At 40.1% G+C, this 19,372-nt stretch overlaps 2 protein-coding genes across 4 annotated transcripts in view; one reads left to right on the top strand and one right to left on the bottom strand.

The window, feature by feature from the left end:
- Window positions 1–1,059: 1,059 nt before the first annotated feature.
- On the top strand, window positions 1,060–5,941 carry serping1 (serpin peptidase inhibitor, clade G (C1 inhibitor), member 1). The gene is made up of 11 exons (XM_038713413.1): window positions 1,060–1,217; window positions 1,556–1,603; window positions 1,733–1,841; window positions 1,949–2,110; window positions 2,216–2,518; window positions 2,737–2,952; window positions 3,592–3,735; window positions 3,877–4,080; window positions 4,178–4,317; window positions 4,934–5,156; window positions 5,382–5,941. Exons 2-11 carry the CDS (start codon window positions 1,556–1,558, stop codon window positions 5,627–5,629), a joined length of 1,797 nt encoding a protein of 598 aa, XP_038569341.1. The 5' UTR covers window positions 1,060–1,217; the 3' UTR covers window positions 5,630–5,941.
- A 244-nt stretch (window positions 5,942–6,185) lies between these two features.
- doc2d (double C2-like domains, delta) overlaps window positions 6,186–19,372 on the bottom strand; it is a 48,913-nt gene continuing 35,726 nt past the window's right edge. For all 3 annotated transcript variants that reach the window (XM_038713416.1, XM_038713415.1, XM_038713414.1), the window contains exons 9-11: window positions 13,413–13,494; window positions 13,041–13,137; window positions 6,186–9,016 (exon numbers count right to left, since the gene is read on the bottom strand). In XM_038713416.1, the coding sequence (XP_038569344.1) occupies window positions 8,877–9,016; window positions 13,041–13,137; window positions 13,413–13,494 (319 nt within the window). In that variant the 3' untranslated portion in view covers window positions 6,186–8,876. The remainder of the gene's footprint in view (window positions 9,017–13,040; window positions 13,138–13,412; window positions 13,495–19,372) is intronic.

The following is a 19,372-nucleotide window of genomic DNA, read 5'->3' as shown; positions in this document are numbered from 1 at the left end:
TGATTCCATTAATAATGATGAAATTAATGTGTTTTTAATTAGTTTTTATGTATAAATAAACAGATTGTAATGCATTAAACCATCTTAACATGGACCAAATAAACATGGCCCAAAAGTCATCCCTTAATGTATATTAAATTGGTGAGTATTCAGGGAGGACTGTTATGATGTTGGGTTTATGAAGGGATTTTAAAGCCCATTAAAACCCCTTTAATATATGATAATCTAAATTAATGTAATTCAAATAAATTAATCCAGTATTTAACCTAAAATGTGGGGATAATCCCTGAATTGGCGCCCTAGTTGTAAAATGAAGGTATTAAATGGTACCTGTAATTTTTAATGCAGAAAACACCTGTAAAACACCAGTCCATTAATGTATCCTAATCCTAATGACCACAGTGGCTTCTTAAAATAAGACATCAAATAGGCTCTATTGAAATTATTAATAGAAATAATTGTTTCTTTTTATTAATGTATTAACAAATTATAATTAATACTAGTCTGTGATTGAGCCAGTACAAAGTTTCACAAAATGAAAGCACTGAAGTATAGTGAAAAGTTATCTAAAAACTATACTTACTGATAAATCAAACTTGGCAAAGTACCTCAAGTTAGGGATCATGATGTGGCCAGTACCCACAAACATTAAAATAAAAAACTGTACCTAAAATGTACTAATTCATTTTCTCATTCCATTAAAACACTTGTTGGCACATTGCCTGGAAACGCTGTTTTCTGCCAATTAGCACAAACTCAGCTTGTGTTTGCCTTCCACTACGGCGTTGTCCGTGTATAGTACCCCATGCAACCTTAGGCAAAATCAAATTATGCAGAACACTTCAGGCAAAAACATTTTATCATGCAAATTGGAAATGAGCCGAAGTGAAAACTCCTTTTCCACCCCCAACTACTCACAACTGCATGTCCATGTCAAGATTAAGTAGAGATAATTGTTTATAAAAGCCTGGACTTATTATCCAATTTGATAACTGTTGCCAACATGTGAAATCATGTGATTTCCAGCAAGTCAGACAACCTGCATTGTGCAAACAAACATCTCTAAACCAACAATCATAGATTAGTCATTGTTGGTTGCAGTTTAGGGGAGCAGACACTCAGAGGTGGCAGATGGAGTGAACAGTGTTCGGATGTAGCAGAAACATTACTGGTAAAAAACTGGTGACTGAATTTGGATACATTTGGAAATTGAAGAGGTGTGAGTTATTTCATGTTTTTCTGACTTTCTGTTGAATAATCACTGAATCAAAGCAATGCTATTTACAGTAAATTATGCATTACTGTTATAAACAACTATACTTTATCTTCTAAATTTTTTTATGGGATTATTGTCTGACATGGGTATATTTAGCTGTAACTACAGATGATCACAGTTTAAAACGTTTTAATAGTGGGGAACATCACTATGTTTTACAGGTTGCGCCACCTATTGATCTTTTTCCTGGCTTGGTGCCATATTCATTTTGAAATCCTCACTTGCAAAACAATTCCATCAATTTGCTAATCTCATTCTACTCACTTTGCTCTGCTTTAGATGAAACTACAGGCCAAACTTTGTCTCTTGCTGCAGCTCATTTTTGAGGTAAACATACCTGAATACCTCTTTATAGCAGAACCAATATCTTCCATAACTATAACCAAAGTGCTTAAACTTCACCCTTCTTGACTTTTATGAATACTGTAGTTTGTTTAACACTGTGTTTCTGTTTAGCTTTCTTCATGCACACATGTCCGGGTGATTCCTGGTTCCACTCTGGAGCTGCCCTGTTTCTCATTTCAGACTGAGTTCAATGAAGCGGCCCCCATCTGGAAATTCAATGGTCTCATTATATTTCCGTTACTACCAAAACCACCACCACTATTCTCACTGCATTGCAAAAGTACACAGTTATATAGTTTTTTCAGTGTGATCTTTTTCTGAATACAGGTAATGATGTAAGTGCTCAGTCGCCTGGCTCAGCTAAAGTTAAAAAGAATGGCCGGTATCTCTCTATATCCCCGGTAACTGCTGCCAATGAGGGCGAGTACGTGTGTTTGTTTATGCAGGAAAATATGGAGTTGATCAGGACATATAACATTACAGTTGATGGTGAGAAACATAGAGACACACTCCTCTTTTATCAGATATCGTACATGCATTTTGGATCAATTCGAAGCTGAAAAGAGTTTGAAGTGCTTGTGTCTCTCTCTACAGCAGTAATTGGCTATACCATTAAGGTCAACTTTGGAACCAACGTTAAACTCCCTTGCCATTTCCCACCTTCCAGCCAAATCACGGCCAATGCACTTTGGTTCAAAGAGACAGATGTTGGCGAGAGGACACAGCTGAATCTTGGAGACGAGTCAACAGTGGATGATAACAGAGTGGGCCTGATTTATCCATTTGACCATGATCAGACCATCGTACTCAGAAATACCGTCTTGGAGGATGCTGGAATTTACAATTGTGAATCTGTTGATGGGGAGAAGCTGAGCACTGTATACATTATTGTTGATGGTAGGTATGGCAACCTTTTCTATATGCTACTTACTGCACCGTACGTGCAATTTAGAACCATTAATTATTATAGTAAATAATAAACCAACAAGCTCCAAATTACCATTGCTTTTAACAGCATTTTACGCTTAATGAATACAAATTTCCAATTTCAAAAAAATTAAAATTAGCTACAGCATTTATGTACATTTTTTCCTGTCTGCTTAACTTTCTTTCAGCTGCTTCCACCCCTGCTCCACACACGTGCAGCAACTTCACCACAGCATGGGAGCCCTGCCTGGAAGAGAACAGTCGCACAGCTGAACCCACGATGCAGGAATCCATAACAGACTTTTCCATAAAGCTGTATTCTTACCTCAGAGAATCAAATCCCTTTAGCAACTTGCTCTTCTCTCCCATCAGTATCAGCGGTGCACTATCCCATTTGCTGTTAGGTATGTAGTAAGTTCCTTTTTTTTATCAATATATTTTTAGTCTTAATTATTCTTCAATATTCTTATAAGCCTGATGATATTCTATATTTTTCTTTTTGCCAATATATTCAATGAAAAGACCAAAACCAAGGATGTTGCCCATGTGTCAAAAAGACCTCCATGGTTGTCCAAATACTGTCTAAAACGCATCAGTGAGAACAATAGTTGCAATGTATGGCATGCTTCTTCATTACGATGAACATGGGCACTGTTGTTTACTTTGAGTTGGCCCCACATACACTGTCCTGCCACCAGAAATACTTGCTAGTGCAGGAAATCTACCACTGAAAATAGTGATACTGAAAAATTTTGATCTTTTTATGGGATTTGTTGAAAATAAGAAACACATAGAATAACGCCACCCTTATCCTTAAAAATTCTTGAGTCTGAAAGGCAACATTATCGCTTTGTTGCCTGTGCACACAAAAAACTTTTATTTGAACAGGATGTTGCATAAAAATATTTCTTACTTTGAAATGTCACAATTTTCCTCTACTTATAGTAAATGTCAGACATACCTTGCAGTTTCTTATATCACTCTGAAGCACAGTACATCTCTTTCTATATTATTATGTCTTTTCTTCATCCTGTTACCTTTAGGTGCAAGGGGGCCCACCCGCAAAGCCATTGAGACAGCTGTATGCTTACCTAATGGCTTCAGCTGTGTTCACTTCCAGATGAAAAAGCTGAGAGAGAAGTTGGCCAGCTCCTTGCAGATGGCTTCTCAGATCTACTACAATCCACGTATAACTATCACAATCACAAAATAGAAAATCCAAAGAAGAGAAATGCGATAGAGATAGATGGAGAGATTCTGAGTGCATAAAAAGCAAAAAGGATCTTTATCTCTGTAGCTCATCATAGTTTCTCTGCTCTCTTTTTCAGAAATGAATCTGAGTGAGTCCTTTACTAAACAGTCCATTGAGTTCTACGAAGCTGAGCCCACCAGGCTGCTGGAAACCAGCGAAGAAAGCACACAGATGATCAATAGCTGGGTGGCAAACAAGACCAACAATAAAATCAAGCACTTAGTTGACTCTGTGTCACCCAGTACACAGATGATGCTGCTCAATGCCGTCTCCTTTAGTGGTCAGTTAAGTGTGTGTGCATAATGTGTGTGTGTGTGTGTGTACGTACATGTGAACATGGTGCAAACTAAAACAAACTTTGTGTATGTGTGTGTCAGGTCAGTGGAAGGTCAAGTTTGATCAGAAACCCAAAAAAGGACATTTCACAAAATTGGGCGGTGATATGGTTACGGTGCCGCTCCTCTATCACCAGAAATACATGGTGGCTATGACCTACGTGGTTGAGTTAAAGGCACAGGTAACAAACACCCATCTTAACCCCACCCTTTCACACTTACTATATACGGCAGAGGCTTTCAAACTGTGAGGATAGTTGGGGGGTTAAATATATACTAAGTGAAAGGCAATTAAGGTACTTTAAAACCCTTAGCGCCTGAAATTTGTAATCCTTCTCCAAGTCAGAACTTACAGACACACATGAAAACAAATGTTTTTATATCCAGTGTTTCTTACACTTTCTATGATATCATCATAACTGATGAACATCCATTAAAATCCCTTGTAATCATAGAAGGAAATACGCTCCAGTAACTCCAGAACATGCCTGAGAATCAGCATGTTTTTAAGTTTTCTTCAGTGTCAAGTAATCCAGTGATAGTTGTCTAAACATCTATGAGTACATTGCAAACACGAATGGTTAAAAGCTAATTCGGTATACTTGTGTCAATTTGACAAAATTTAATCAATTATAGGCAAAAATACTTCCTGTTAACATCTCCTAAAACACTATAGGAACTGAGTAGACGGGGGTCCTGGGGGGCACAGTTGTCTCACTTTTGTGTGTGGGAGGGTGGCATTGTTGGACTTTGAAAACCCCCGGCAGTAACACCTAGATTTTTTTATTTTGCCAACAGGTGGCGAGGTTTGCTCTCACAGGTGACAGCAGTCTTTACGTCCTGCTGCCTCGCTCCAACACAGCGACTGACCTGCAGCAGGTGGAGCAGATGATGACGTATGGAGCTGTGCGTCACATGATAGAAAAAATGAAAACAACATCTTCTCAGCATGTAGAGGTCACTCTGCCACAAATCAAGCTGGACTTTCAGCCAGACATGAACATACTTATCAAGAAATTTGGTATGTTCATCTTTCATGTTCCCTTCTGTCTGTCAGAGTCTAATTCAGTTGATCATAAAATGAATACCACACTTTCAGCTTGCCTATTACTTTCTGCCAGGCAGTAAGACAGCTATTAAGTCTTATTTATGAAATAAAGATACCCATCTGCTTTTTAAACTCCCTGTATCTGATCAGCTTACTTGCTTCCGTCATCTTTCTCCCCCCCCCCCCTTCACCGACCAGGATTGTCGTCACTCTTCGAGGATGCCAACCTGTGTGGCCTCTTCTCCGAAGAGAAGGTGCTTCTGGACGATGCCAGACACAGAGCCTTCCTCGCACTGTCCGAGCAAGGAGTAGAGGCCGGAGCCGTCACCTCTATGTCGTTCTCTCGCTCCTTTCCTTCCTTCACTGCCCTGCGACCTTTTATCATGCTGCTGTGGAGTGACCAGGCCAATGTGCCACTCTTTATTGGGAGAGTGACAGACCCGTGAGAGAAAGAAGGGGGTAGACAGACAGACACGGAGAGGAGTGGAAATGTAACAGAGGCAAATGGGCAGGAAAATAAACAAAGATATCGTAAATAAAGGCTGTCTGATAGCAAGTGAAATCTTTTAATTATCTTGCAATGCTTTTTCTGAAAATTCAGTTGCTTTTTAAACACAACCTAAATTCTGCATCAGTGTTGCTTAGAGTAGGAGCGACCCTCAGAAACATATATACAGACCTGCATGTGTACTGCTTTCAAAGATGACAATGAATAAACACCACACATATGCTGAATGTCATGTGTTTTGAAGAACTAAGCACAGTGTGGCTCACGTGTCATTCAAAGGAAGACAGACGACCAATGAAACAACTTCAATTTATTTAGCGAAGTAGTTACACAAACCCACCACGGGATGGCAGCCATACTGTGTGATTGACATTGACAGTGACTACACAGGAACAGCAGTAATGAATTCCCATCTCATTCTCACTGGCCCTCCTGCATCATTACCACTGATATCACTTTAAGGAAGACAAGTGTCAAAATCTGTGACAGAAAAGTTTTTTTTTTTTTTTTTATCAATAGCTTGCTTGGTAAAGCACAGCGACTGAGCAAAAAATACCCTGAATCATCATATTCACAAACAAACACATACAGACTCATGGTAAGAGACTGAATGGATGGCATAGATTGTAAACACATCAGCATTCAGAATGATCAGCTAAGGTTGCACTCTATTACACAAGCTGATGGTGATTGCTAAACATGCAGCTGTATTGCAGATAAAATTATTACATAAGCAAAGCGGGGTCAATAGACAAGAGTCAGAAAATTCGGTGGCTGTAAACAAAACCAACAGATCCAGACACAGGGATAAGCAAGCATCCAGCCAGAAATGTGAACTCTATTAGATCACTGTCACCCAGCCTAGCCCCAATCAGAGTACTGAGTATTCCCAGAAATGCATCTTTGATGCCTGGATAACACGATCATGTTCTTGTTTTGGTTTGATTATCTTACTGCTCACGTGTTGTTTTGATGTGCATAGAAAAAGTACAGAATAAACCCACCATCCTTGCCCAAACCTCTTGTTAAATTCATTTAAGGTCTAACTGAAAAGTGTTTAAGTTTACTGTTACAACACAAGCTTTTCATAATGCCCAAGCCCTTTTTTATTCGAAACCTAATTCACCACTGAAGGTCCATCCATTTTTTTTTTTTTTTGCAGTCAATGATGAAGGTTGTTGAAGGACAGCAAGAAAATGAGCAGCCGGATCGATTCAACAGTTAGAAAAGTCCCGGAGGCCACTGACCGACTGTGGGTGTGCTTTTGTGAACCAGTGTATGGCCAGAGCTGTAGTGGCAGATGAACCGGGGGAGTACATTTGATATCCTGGCAGGCATTTAGACAATTCAGTGATAGTCTAGCCCATATACATCATCAATATGCAAAGATGTGCATAGAGACACACACAACATGCATGGGGGTTAAGGTTAAGTGTGCAATCTTGCGTAGTTTTTAAATATCTTGGATCCTAGCCTGCGATTATACACTGTCCCCTGCTGCAAAATATGTTTCCATGCAGGTTGGGGGGGGGTACACTCTCTATGTCTGCATTTCTACTAACTGCACACAATATACCTCAGCAGTCAAGCAGCAGTCCCAGTGGTCTTGTCTCCTGTCCAGAGGATGAAATATATTCCACTATAGGCCTAATATTTAATAGGTCAGAAGTAATGGGATGACTGGAATAATGATCCCATCAATGACTCCCTCTGATGGTTGATTTCAGCTAAATGTCTTTTACATATTTTCTTTCAGATCCTCTCAAGGACAGTGTCTGACAGTGTACAAAGGTGGATTAGGGGAGGTGTTCAATCTTTGGGCAGCCCTATTGTCATAAATCAAATTACAGGACCAATGAAATGCCTGAATTTTCAAATTAATATATTACTGCCGTGATATTGCCCTGCAGGGAGAAAATCTTGCATCATCTGTGACTCTGTCGGAGCAGAATTGGAGACACTGAGGTAAACCTGATCCTGGTTCATAACGCAGCAGCAGAGTGAAGGTACAAATGGTACCTCCAAAAGCAATATCCGCTCTGCCTGTCACGGACACATCTTTTTCCATCAGGAAAGTCAAAAAGAGCAGTCAGAGGTTATGTATCAAGATATACTCCATTCTTAAAGTTGCTCTATGACAGTCTGGCAAAAGGGAGAGAAATGGAAAGAGAGAGAGAGATGGCAAAGGTCTGGCACACACGATTGACAGCTTGTCAGTGTCCTCCAGCCAGGATCACCCATACCACTGAGGTCTATGGTGGAGGTCAGCGGAGGATTTCTCTCTTGTATGCCTATTTCTTGTCCTTTGTTATTATTTCTTCACTCCTCTGTGTTTTGGAAGTTGAATGGAGACATTTTGAATAGGGCATGACGTGAACACAGACAGACATAAAATGTAGGCACTCATATTCTCATAGCCCTCATGCACACACACACACACACATGTTAATGTCATGATATGAAGGTGTATAGAAAGCCACTGTCACTGAAAGACAATGAAAGACATAAGAACAAGAACACTGAAACCGTAAAGGTACAAATCCACCAATGGATCGTATTGTGCTTTATAATACGGTGTGTTGTTTTGCATCAGATCAACAACCACTAAAACAGAGACTTTCCAGAAACAGAGTCACCCTTTTCGTAATGTCCCCTCTCCTGTAACTATTTACCGCATTTACTTTTGGCCACTTTCACTGAATTAATTTTGAGTACATTGGTCTCAAATCTCTTCATTAGGTGTAAATTTGAATAACGGAATATGAGTGACTTCCACAATACAGTAAGGTCTAAAGCACAGTTTTGTGAGTATTGTTTTGTTACGTCAACACTTTAATGAGGACATCGTCACAATTTGGTTCACCTTTAGAAAAAAATACATTTTAAAAAATGTATTCAGATTACACATTATTACCATCACTAATATTAGTATGATTATCATATACTAATACTTGGTAATTATTGGCGTTATATGATGGGTTCCATTTTCAACATTATTATTATTATTATTGCATGTTTTATCCTTTGCTCTTATTACTACTTTACTTGGTATCTGTTATCAACCATCTTTCAGTGAGACAAATGTGTGTGTGTGTGTGTGTGTGTGTGTGTGTGTGTGTGTGTGTGTGTGTGTGTGTGTGTGTGTTAGTGCGTATGTGTTTGTATGCATGGATGTCTTGTGTAATCTAGTCCGGTTTGTCACCGCTCGGGGCTCCTTGCTGTGTGAGCGTATGCCAGTGCTCCACTTTCTTCCCTTTGTTTTTGAGACACTCGAACCAGTGTTTGAGTCTCTGTCCACTTGCATTGATGCCCAGCTCCACTCCGCCTGCAAACAGAGAGAAGAATCAGAAGGAGAATCAGGAGGTGATCTGAAATTGCTGGTGGGTGAACAAAAGGAGGCAGAAATTGGGAGAAATGAAAGAAAGAAAGACCAGTAGTGGACGAAGGACTCAGATCTGTAACTTCAGTAAAAGAAGTAATTGATAATGGGTTTTTTTGGACTAATCTCTTTTTCTCTGGTCTTTTGTGAAATATTGGATAATTTTACCTTTTGGGGCCTCAAGGAAGAAAACTGAAACCTGCAATGATAGATTTTTTGTCACTTTGGGGTTTAGCAGCTTCACTTATCAGCTTGTTTACACTTTCAGCAATTATGGAGAAACTTATTATTATTCATTTGGGGTCAGGTTTCTGGCCAGATGATGAACGTAAGTCTCTACCAACTCTTTTTATCTGCTAAAAACTCCACTTTGTTCTTCAGCTAGTTGCTGTGTGTGTCTGCAGTTTGGTGCTGAGTGATTAGTGTAGAGGTTGGTTTTTGTTTTAGAGCTTTATCACAGAAAACAACTCTCTGCTGCAGCTAAAACTGACATTACGAGAGCGGTAAAAGTGAACAAAAACAAGTAAAGTGGGCCGAAAGCTAAACAATGAGCTGAAACTCAATATATAGCACTGTAAAGCCGAGCTGCAGATTCAGGTGATAAATCTTTGTAGGTTCATCATTCAGCATTCCCTTTGTTTTGTCACGATGTCAGGTTGTTGTCACATTGTCATTTGATACATTTTAATATGTTATTATTATTATTATTATTATTATTATTGTTGTTGTTGTTGTTGATGTTGTTGTTGTTTTTGTTGTTATAAGTATTATTATAGATGCTTGAAATTACACCATATGAGTTTAGTGTCAAATCTTTCTTTGGTGGAACTACTAACAACTCATATACATCTAACTAAACGTTGTTTATTCTTATAAGCTTATGTGTTCTTAAGTAAAATCTTAACAAGTAACTTCAGCTGTCAGATAAATGTAGTGCTGTTAAAAGTACAATATTTCCCTCAGGAATGTAGTCAAGTAGAAGTACAAAGTGGTATACCATTTAAATAACCAATTAAAATACAAACATCTCAAAATTGTACTAAGATCAGTACTTGAATAAATGTTATTAGTTACTTTACACTACTGGTAGCATCAGAAAATAACAGCATACAATTGGGCAGAGTGACAGACTTTTTGTTTTCTTGTTAAAATCTAATAATCAGTAGTAGCCTGTGGAGCTGCGGCAATAATGTATATCAACATTCATGCCAATAATGATTATTATTATTTGACTCGCAGACAGACATGGGAGCAAAGAACGAAGCAAACAGACGTTTGAGACAAATTCCTCCAGGCGGAGAGAAAGAGAAATAGACAGGTGGCTGGGGAATTACAAGAAACAGAGATTTAGATAGCGAAAGATTTATTGAAAGAGCAGGGGGGACTGAATATGCAGAGAAGGAGGAAATGACTCAGGTGAAAATGAGCGGAGGTGATGGAGGCGTTGGTGGAGAGGCAGACTGTAAGACAAAGAGACGCAGGCAGTTGTCACACTGAGGTTCTTACAAAGCCATTCCCTTGGCTGTGATTGCACAGTTAATGGAGCGTGAAGTTTTAAACACGGTGTTTTGGCAATGCCGCCTTCCAACAGCGCCTTAGAAAATGACAGCCGCGAGCAGACAAGGCTAGATTGTTGATCATCTGAGCTCGCCGTCGAACACTGCCTGAGATGCTGCTGCTGGGAAGGGAGGAGCAGCCTTTAAGTGTTTCCTACCCTGTATCCTTTTTAACTTTCCTCTCACAAGCACAGACACGCACAACTCGGAGAGCAGGTCAGAACCTGCTGACAGAGATTTGGTAGGATAATCACGCACAACACTTTGTCACCTCAACCTCCACCCCCGCGCCCCACAAAACTCCCACCGCCTTCGAAACAGAGATCGATGGAGTAAAATGAGCCTGCGGATCGCTAGTGACAAGCACACGGTCAGCCATCCTGACATGCGTAGGGGGACCGAAGAAGGATGAGGAACTAGAGCCTGAGGAGATGACACAGGCGAGGGCGAGGCTGACACAGGCTGGTGAGCAGGTGTGCACCAACACTCGCGCAAGTTTGACCCTGTTCTCTGTTCACTTATTTTTACCCCTCTGCTGCACATTTGTCTCATTCAACCCTACCAGCAGATACACAAGTGTATCTGTAACTGTGGTGAACTGAATATCTAGCAGAACGGTAGATCTGCAGGCTTCAAACACAGTGCGTGTCAAATCATCAAGCAGCGTCTGAAACTCCCTTCCCCCACACCTTTCCCCCTCCTTTACTGGGTTGTGTTTGACAAGTTGTGAATTTCTGAAACCCAGAGTCCAACAAGCATGCAGGATTTTACCTTTTCTCTTAAGCTCTCTTTTAATTACTCAGACACAGCTGGCTATTTCAGTCAGTTTTTGTGTGTATAATACCAACACCATGAAATCCTTTGAAGAGACAATGTCCGAAAGTGTACACCATCATCCACATTTGCGCAAGTCATTGCAACTAACCCCTCTTTTTGATTCCAGACTTGTTGCCATCAAGCACGAATACAATTGCTTTTGTATGAAGTATACGAAACTCTTAAGGCTCCTGACCTGTGACATTTTACTTACTTTACACTGCCTAAAGGCTTGCTTTGACTTAAGACTTGAAAGCAAAAGCCCCCAAACTCACGTTTTGACTTGGTGAACGATAAAAAATAAATAAATTAAACAGTAACAGGCATGCCTTGCATAGCTACATACCTTGGAATTGTAATTGTTAGATTGGATAGATATTGGTCAGAGGTATTTGGCTCAGTCCTACTTGAGACTTGATAGGAACTTGTCTCGATTAACTTGACTTACACCATAAGACTTAAAAACAACTTTGGTATCTATAAAGTCCCTTTAGTTTCTCTAGCAGTTGTAATTTATTTTCTGTAAGCTTTTATAGTTTTCCTGTAAGACATTGAAAATGTATAACAAAACATGGCAAAATCAGACAATTAGATTTGGCTCATGGTGAAGATGAAATTTCCCATCTCTTCTTGTTTATTGCACACAAGTTTGCATTTGATTTATTGCCGGTATTTTCTTGTGTACTTTTGCCCTTTTTTCTCTTACTGTTTAGTTTTCTCCTTCATGAATCTTTATAATCTCACCTTTTACCATGTGACATCCTCTATATCTTCTGCTAAGCCTATTAACACGCTTGTTAGTGCTCTCCCTCTTTCAATAGTGCATTGGGATTGTGTTCGCTCTGCCTCTTTATCAACTTGTTTTCTCCATTCTTCTTTGTCTCAGTGTCATTTTTCTCCCAACCCCAATTAACACAACTGGCAGGCTGCTGTAGCTAAACCTGTAATGATAATGGTCAGGGGAATGGCTCTTATCTGGGGCTGTACGTTAGACCGATGGCCTTTTCTCCCAGCAGGGCTAATAACTCACTGGGCTTATCTAAACACTAGGTGTCTCCCACCATCCCACCCACCCACTGCCTCACACACATGTGCACACATACACACAATAGACAGAGTAAAACGCTTTGATCTGAAGGCCTTCAAGCTCACAGGGTGGTAATCCATTCTCACTGTGCCTCTCTACTAGTTCCCCATCAATCCCTAAGCTCCGAAGTGCTCCTCTGCTGTGATATACACACCAGGCCATGCCAAAGCTGTTTAGCAGTCTGATGAAGCAGCAGCTATCTGATGTGCCAAGTCGACGTAGGATGGGGATCCAGAGAGAACGTCTTCCTTTTTCATTTGTAAAGCCTCGCCATTTCCTTTTCCACTCAAACTCTCCTTTGCTCGCTCAGTCATTCTCCTCAAGCCTCATAATTTCCCCTCATTGCTCTGCATTTTTTCTTTTACTCCTCCCACCGCCCACGCTCGGCCTGGTTTATGTGTTTGTTGCAATTGCACCACTTTCATTCAAACACTCCACTATAGTTATCTATTTGCTGCTGCTGCTTCCCTCTCCACTCTTCCCCTCCACACCCCAGTTCTTCTCAGCCTACCTATGAAGTCGTTGCTCATTCCCAAGTCGTAGTCCCACACAGAGATCTCCAGGGTTTTCTTTGCCAGCTGGTCCAGGGATACTTCATATGAAAACTCCTGTGCAGGTGGTGCACACAAGAGCATAGTTATATCAATGATTCATAAACATGAGAGTTGAAAGGAACTGAATATGTAATTTAGTGCCTTCACAGTAGAAACAGAGTGATGCTGAGAACACATTCAAAGAAATGTCATATTTGAAGTAATTTGCTTAATTGCCATGCTTTAAAATTGTCATAATTTTTACGGAACATAATTTTAAGCTCGGTAAAGAAATCAAAGAAGTTGTCAGGTGTATTGTAGTTATTTGTAGAGCAGGAGACAAGCTGTACCTCATTGAATTCAGGGTTCAGAGTCTTTTTCTTCACTGAAGTCTTGTACTTGGACTTTTTCCCCATATCTGGCTGCAAGATGCTGAGAATGAGAAAAACAAGGTAAAAAGGTAAAGAGGACATAAATTCATCATGACCTCGTAAACTTTGGCCAAGAGTTAGATGAGAGGTGGAAAGCTAGCGTTAAACTTATGTGTATAAGTAAAGTATATATAATCTAGTCATCTTACTTTCCGCAAGAATGCAGATGAGCATTTTTCTCAAAATATCAAACTATTTCTATGATTCAACTCTGGTTGTAGCCCATATTTGTGGGCTGTTAGTGAAATGGAGTGATTTCTGATCAGCACAGAATGAAAGGACTAATTGTAAATAAAAGTTTGTACATTAAAAAATCAAATTTATCTTTCAGATAAGGCCAGAACAATTATTATATCTGAGATCAAAGTAACTGCTCCACTACTTTCTTTAATATTTTGCCCTATTGCAAAAGTAAGCTTTACTGAATGGTAGGACAGGAGACAGAAAGTTTGCTCAATCTCTTTCAGAGATATTTGTGACCCAGAAGTCTTTTGAACAAAGGCGAGGACAGTGAGAGAGTGAAAGAGAAACAGAGAATGAGAGAGACACAGCAGACCACAGCAAGATCACAATCATGCCGATATTGGAGGACTTTCCGCTCAAGCGAAGAGGCAACAGAAGGGTCGCTAGAGGGCAATGGGAGTCATCATCAGCATAAATTCCATGTCAAGATGTTCAGACAGTGAGATATCTCAGTCTTCCAGCCTCACCCCTGCCAGTGACGAGTCCTGGCCTGACAGCTGATGCATGAGATGGGTTTGAGGTTGTCACTGCAGAGCCGGAATCAGAGCGAGTGAAGGACAGAAGGATGACGGAGGGAAAGGAACAGTAAGAAGAGGAACTGATAGAAAGCAAGGTGATGGCAGAAATACTTGAGCCACTGTACGTTGTCAGTGCTGAAAATTTAAATTTTTCTTGATTTGAAATGATTGTCCTGTTGTAACTGTAGTTATCAACAGTATACATACTGTATATATGTATATGTATTTTTTATTTTGTTTTTTTCTTGTCAAATAAAAAAATAAAAATCATTCACATAAAACAATCTTGAGATGACACATCAGTAATAATAATAATAATTATTATTATTATTGTAGAGCACTTTTCAAAAACAAGTTACAAAGTGCTGTAACAAGTGTAAAGACAATAATACCCAAGAGACAATAATACAAAAAAGAATACAAGATAAAAGCATGAAAACATTGAAAAGACTAAAATACAGATAAATATAAAATTAGTAAAATACAATAAAATAAAAGGGATAAAATAAAGTCAAATAAGATCGGGAAAGGCTCTCCTATAAAAGTATGTTTTAAGAAGGGACTTAAAAGAGTTCACTGACTCAGCCGACCTGATTTCCTCGGGCAGGCTGTTCCAGAGCCTCGGGGCCCGGACAGCAAACGCTCTGTCCCCTTTAGTTTTCAGTCGAGACTCTGGATCAGACAACAGACCTCTGCCCGAGGTCTCAAGGTACGTGCTGGTGTATATGGGACTAAAAGGTCAGAAATATAACAAGGCGAGAGGCCATGAAGAGCTTTAAAAGTGATCAATAGAATTTTAAAGTCAATTCTAAAACATACTGGGAGCCAGTATAATGAAGCTATAATAGGAGTAATGTGGTCATATTTCTTTGTTCTGGTTAAAAGCCTGGCAGCTGAGTTCTGGACAGTCTGGAGTCGATCAATAGATTTTTGGGTTAAACAGGTGAAAAGCCTGTTGCAATAATCCAGGCGTGATGAGATGAAGGCGTGTAAAATGGTCTCGGTGTCCTTAAAAGTTAACATAGATCGAATTTTTGCTATATTTCTAAGTTGATAAAAACATGATTGAACAAGCTTTGTGGTGTGCTGCTCAAAATTTAAATTACTATCAAACCAAACACCAAGGTTCTTTGCCACAGGCTTAATGTGATTTACTAGCGAACCAGCAGATGGCAGTATTTGATTTGCCATCTGCTGGGACCCGATGACCAGGATATCTGTTTTGTCTGAGTTCAGTTGGATGAAATTATTTGACATCCATTTTTTAACTTCACAAAGGCAGTTGTTAAGTGAACTCAGCATTCCAGGGTCTGTGGATCCGACGGGCAAGTATATTTGTGTGTCATCAGCATAAATATGAAATGCCATGTTTATGGATAATATGTCCAAGGGGAAGCAGATACAAGGAAAACAAAATGGGTCCTAAGACCGACTCCTGAGGCACACCATATTTAACTGGACAGAATGAGGAGACATAGTTGTTTACAGACACGCAAAACTTCCTATTTGACAGGTAGGATGAAAACCATTCTAGGGCAGTACCAGAGATTCCCACCCAGTGCCTCAGTCTGTCTAACATGATGTTGTGATCAATGGTGTCAAAAGCAGCGCTAAGGTCCAGGAGTACAAGGAAGTCTTTGGTTGAACTAAGGGAAGGGAGATTGGAGGTAGGCACATTGACAGTTTCACTCTGACAGAAGAGGTTAACTAAAAGTGATTTTAAACCCGGGTGTGTCAAGGTCTTCACGGTGTTCAGACTGTGCAAAACGCAATAACAATACAAAGTCAACAGAAACACAGAAATTGAGACACCGACGGTGGGAGAAAGCCGGAGCACTTGGAGAGAACCCGCGCAGACACAGGGAGATCATGTAAACTCCACACAGAAAGGCCTGGGACAACCACGGTTCGAAGCCAAACCTTCTTGCTGTGAGGCGACAATGCTTACCACTGCCCGTGGCACACTGGCTAGTTGAGGCAAATAAACAATAAAACGGTCCAGTAGTCAAATTTGTGCGAATGACGAGAGATAAACATTTGCTTCGCTTTCTGTCTGAACCTTTAGAGATTATCCTCAACAGCTGTTTCCCCTCTTTAACGAAATGTCCTCTGGAAGAACATAAAATAGTACTAAAACAGACAACGTATTAAGTTCTTCTTTGTACGTATACTTGTAGTAGTCAGCCTACTGTGTACTTCTTACACTCCTGATTATAGGGTTGTTCCAGTTCAAGCCATTCAGTTGATGACATGTTACCAAACAGCTTTTTGTCACTAGTCACTATGTTTATTGTATTTTAAAAGGTAATTTTCTCCATAAGCTAATCAGCATTTATCCTCCAACATACCTGGTGCTTGTGCAATGCTCTGACTGCCTTCACAGGAAAGGAAACGAGAAGAAAAAAAAGGAATCAATTGTGAGAGGAGGCCAAACAAAGTCTCTATTTGACCAGCACTATGTGAGAGGGTGAGGTGAAAGCCCGAGGGACATCTTAGCCTCAGCTGTGCCACATAACATTGTACACACGGCTCTAAGGCATTTCAGATGGTGGGATTTCAGATTTCCAGAATAACAAAACTTCATTTGACAGCAACATTCACAATAATAACAGCATAAATACAAATATTAAGTACAGCAGCAGCCAAACTATGCTCAAATTACCGTAGAAAATTCAATGTGAAGAATAATTCCTACCATGGCAGGCTGGTCCATAGAGATAGGGGGGATTATCCCTTCACTTTTTGTTGGCTGTTTCCTTGAAATGTAGGTTGTTTACTGCATAACACAGCACCCTAACTAACCATATAATTCTGTGCTGTATGCATTAACTATTTTAGCCATGTGTCACAAACCTCCCCTGACCGATTAGGTTAACAGGGATTGACGGCTGTTCCTCGCTATAATAATGATGGTATTTAAATACTGTTCTATAAAACTATTTTGTTTTATTCATACACTCAAGCAATATGGACAAGGACAGCTCATGGAAAGAATGACATATAAGGGGTGGACAAAATTACAGCAACACCTAGACATAGCATACTCAAATCTAATGCAGCCACAGACTCAACAAAGCCTCAAGCTTATAAGATTTACAAAGGTAGTATTTACTGCATTGCAGTGACTTTGTTGTGCCCCCTATAACTATGCTATCTTCACTTACTACAGTCAGTAGCTCACTTGTTTTATATTACATGTGATCCAATGAAGGTTAAAGTCAAGGGCAACTGGACTTGGTTGAAGATACTAGAAGACGTTTCGGCCCTCATCCAAAGGACTTCTTCAGTTCTGACTGACTGGCAGGGAAACTAAGCTATTTAACCTCAGTGGGGTCGTTTGCCAGGATCGTCGATACCGCTGGTTCATCAGTGTTCCTGGCTGTTGTAACGACAGTCGTTACAGTCGTTAGGACTACCGGTGGCCAAGACTGAACGACCATCGTTGGCATCTTCACCTGAGGCCAATAGGTTACGTTTGTTGAGTTTCCTGGGAAGTGATGAAAGGACCGCATTGTAAGTGGGGGATAAGTGGTGGCGTAGACCCCTCCTCTGTTCAGCGACTGCTTCTTGACCCGGGTGTAGATGGCTTCCTTGACACCTCTTTCAAACCATCCATCTTCTCCGTCTAAAATGTGCACCTGGTGGTCCTCAAATCAATGTCCTCTGTCCTTCAGATGTAAGTAGACTGCAGAGTCTTGACCTGAGGAGTTGGCCCTTCTGTGTTGAGCCATGCGTTTGTGTAGTGGTTGTTTAGTCTCCCCAATATACAGGTCTGTGCATTCCTCACTGCATTGGACCGCATACACTAGATTGCTTTTCTTGTGTTTGGGTGTGCGGTCTTTGGGGTGTACCAGCATCTGTCTTAGCGTGTTCTTGGGTTTAAAAAACACAGGGATGTTGTGTTTGTTGAAAATCCTTCTGAGTTTCTCTGATACTCCAGACACGTATGGAATCACCATGTTGTTGCGTTTGACCTTCTTTTCCTCCTCCCCTGTAGTTTTATTCTTCTTGGATCTTGTGGCTGTTTTCACAAAGGTCGATTTATATTAGATGTGGTTCATTGTAATCTTTTTATCAAGTCTTTCTCTTTTTTTGTAGATGTTGTTTGTAGTCATGAGGGTGGTTCTTTTTCTTTTCTAGTATAGGCACAACTTTACAATTAAGTAATACAATACTCACATGCCCATGTGTACACTGAAACATACTGCCATTGTCATTATTTCTGCTGTCCATACTGGCCATGAAGCAATCCCTTCCTAGCATTACACTGTACACTTGCTCTGTGCATAAAATGGGGCTTCAGCAACTTAATCAAGTGGGTCTCTTTCAATACATCAGTCTTTTTAGTATGAAATTGCCTATTTATTTTACTATATCCTATATTGTACACAGTTTCTTTGCTGAATTTCATAATAAAAGCTCATTCATAACATGGGTGGTCCTTACTTGTCCGTCTGTTTAACTCAGAGTAGCTTGGGGGAGAGCTGCCTCTTTGCACAGAATGAGCAATGTGGATTTTGTTGCCCATGTCTGAAGGTTTGTTCATACTTCAATACGGTCGCACAGAGCTTCTGTCACAGTGTCTGAGTATGCAGATGTATTCCACACATGCGCACTAGAAAACAAGATGTTAGCCTCACTACATTGTTTGCAGTGCATACAGTCTGTGCAGTCACAAATTGGGTGGTGTGTGGATGTCTGCACAGGGGTCAGTACAGCCCTATGCAGACAAGGGCAGATGACCCTGGTGGCCATGTGAGACAAACAGAAGAATGAGAGCATCCCTCTGTATAAGAGAAAGAAACAATAAAATTACGGAAGTGACAGGGAGAGGGAGTCTGTGTTAAAAACACGACACAAAGTTAAGACACAGAGATGCAAAAACAACAACAAAAAAAATGTGATAAAAAAGATGAGTGAAAATTGAAGCTAAATATATGCGAGTCGTGATTTACACTTCACACAAACGTTCAGAGGGAAAAAGAGAGAGAGAGAGAATAAAACTGTAAAGGATGGCATGGGTGCTTGGTCAGCAGGAACTATCTCACATGTTTAGCACTTTTTCTGCCTTCACATGTCTTTTTTCTGACAGAAATTTTTTTTTATGTTTTAGGTAAT

Source organism: Micropterus salmoides, unplaced genomic scaffold (assembly GCF_014851395.1).
Source record: "Micropterus salmoides isolate LMB-PRFRI ecotype aquatic unplaced genomic scaffold, ASM1485139v1 Ms_hic_scaffold_12, whole genome shotgun sequence".
Classification (NCBI taxonomy): Eukaryota; Metazoa; Chordata; class Actinopteri; order Centrarchiformes; family Centrarchidae; genus Micropterus; species Micropterus salmoides.
This window is presented reverse-complemented; position numbering and strand designations above follow the sequence as displayed.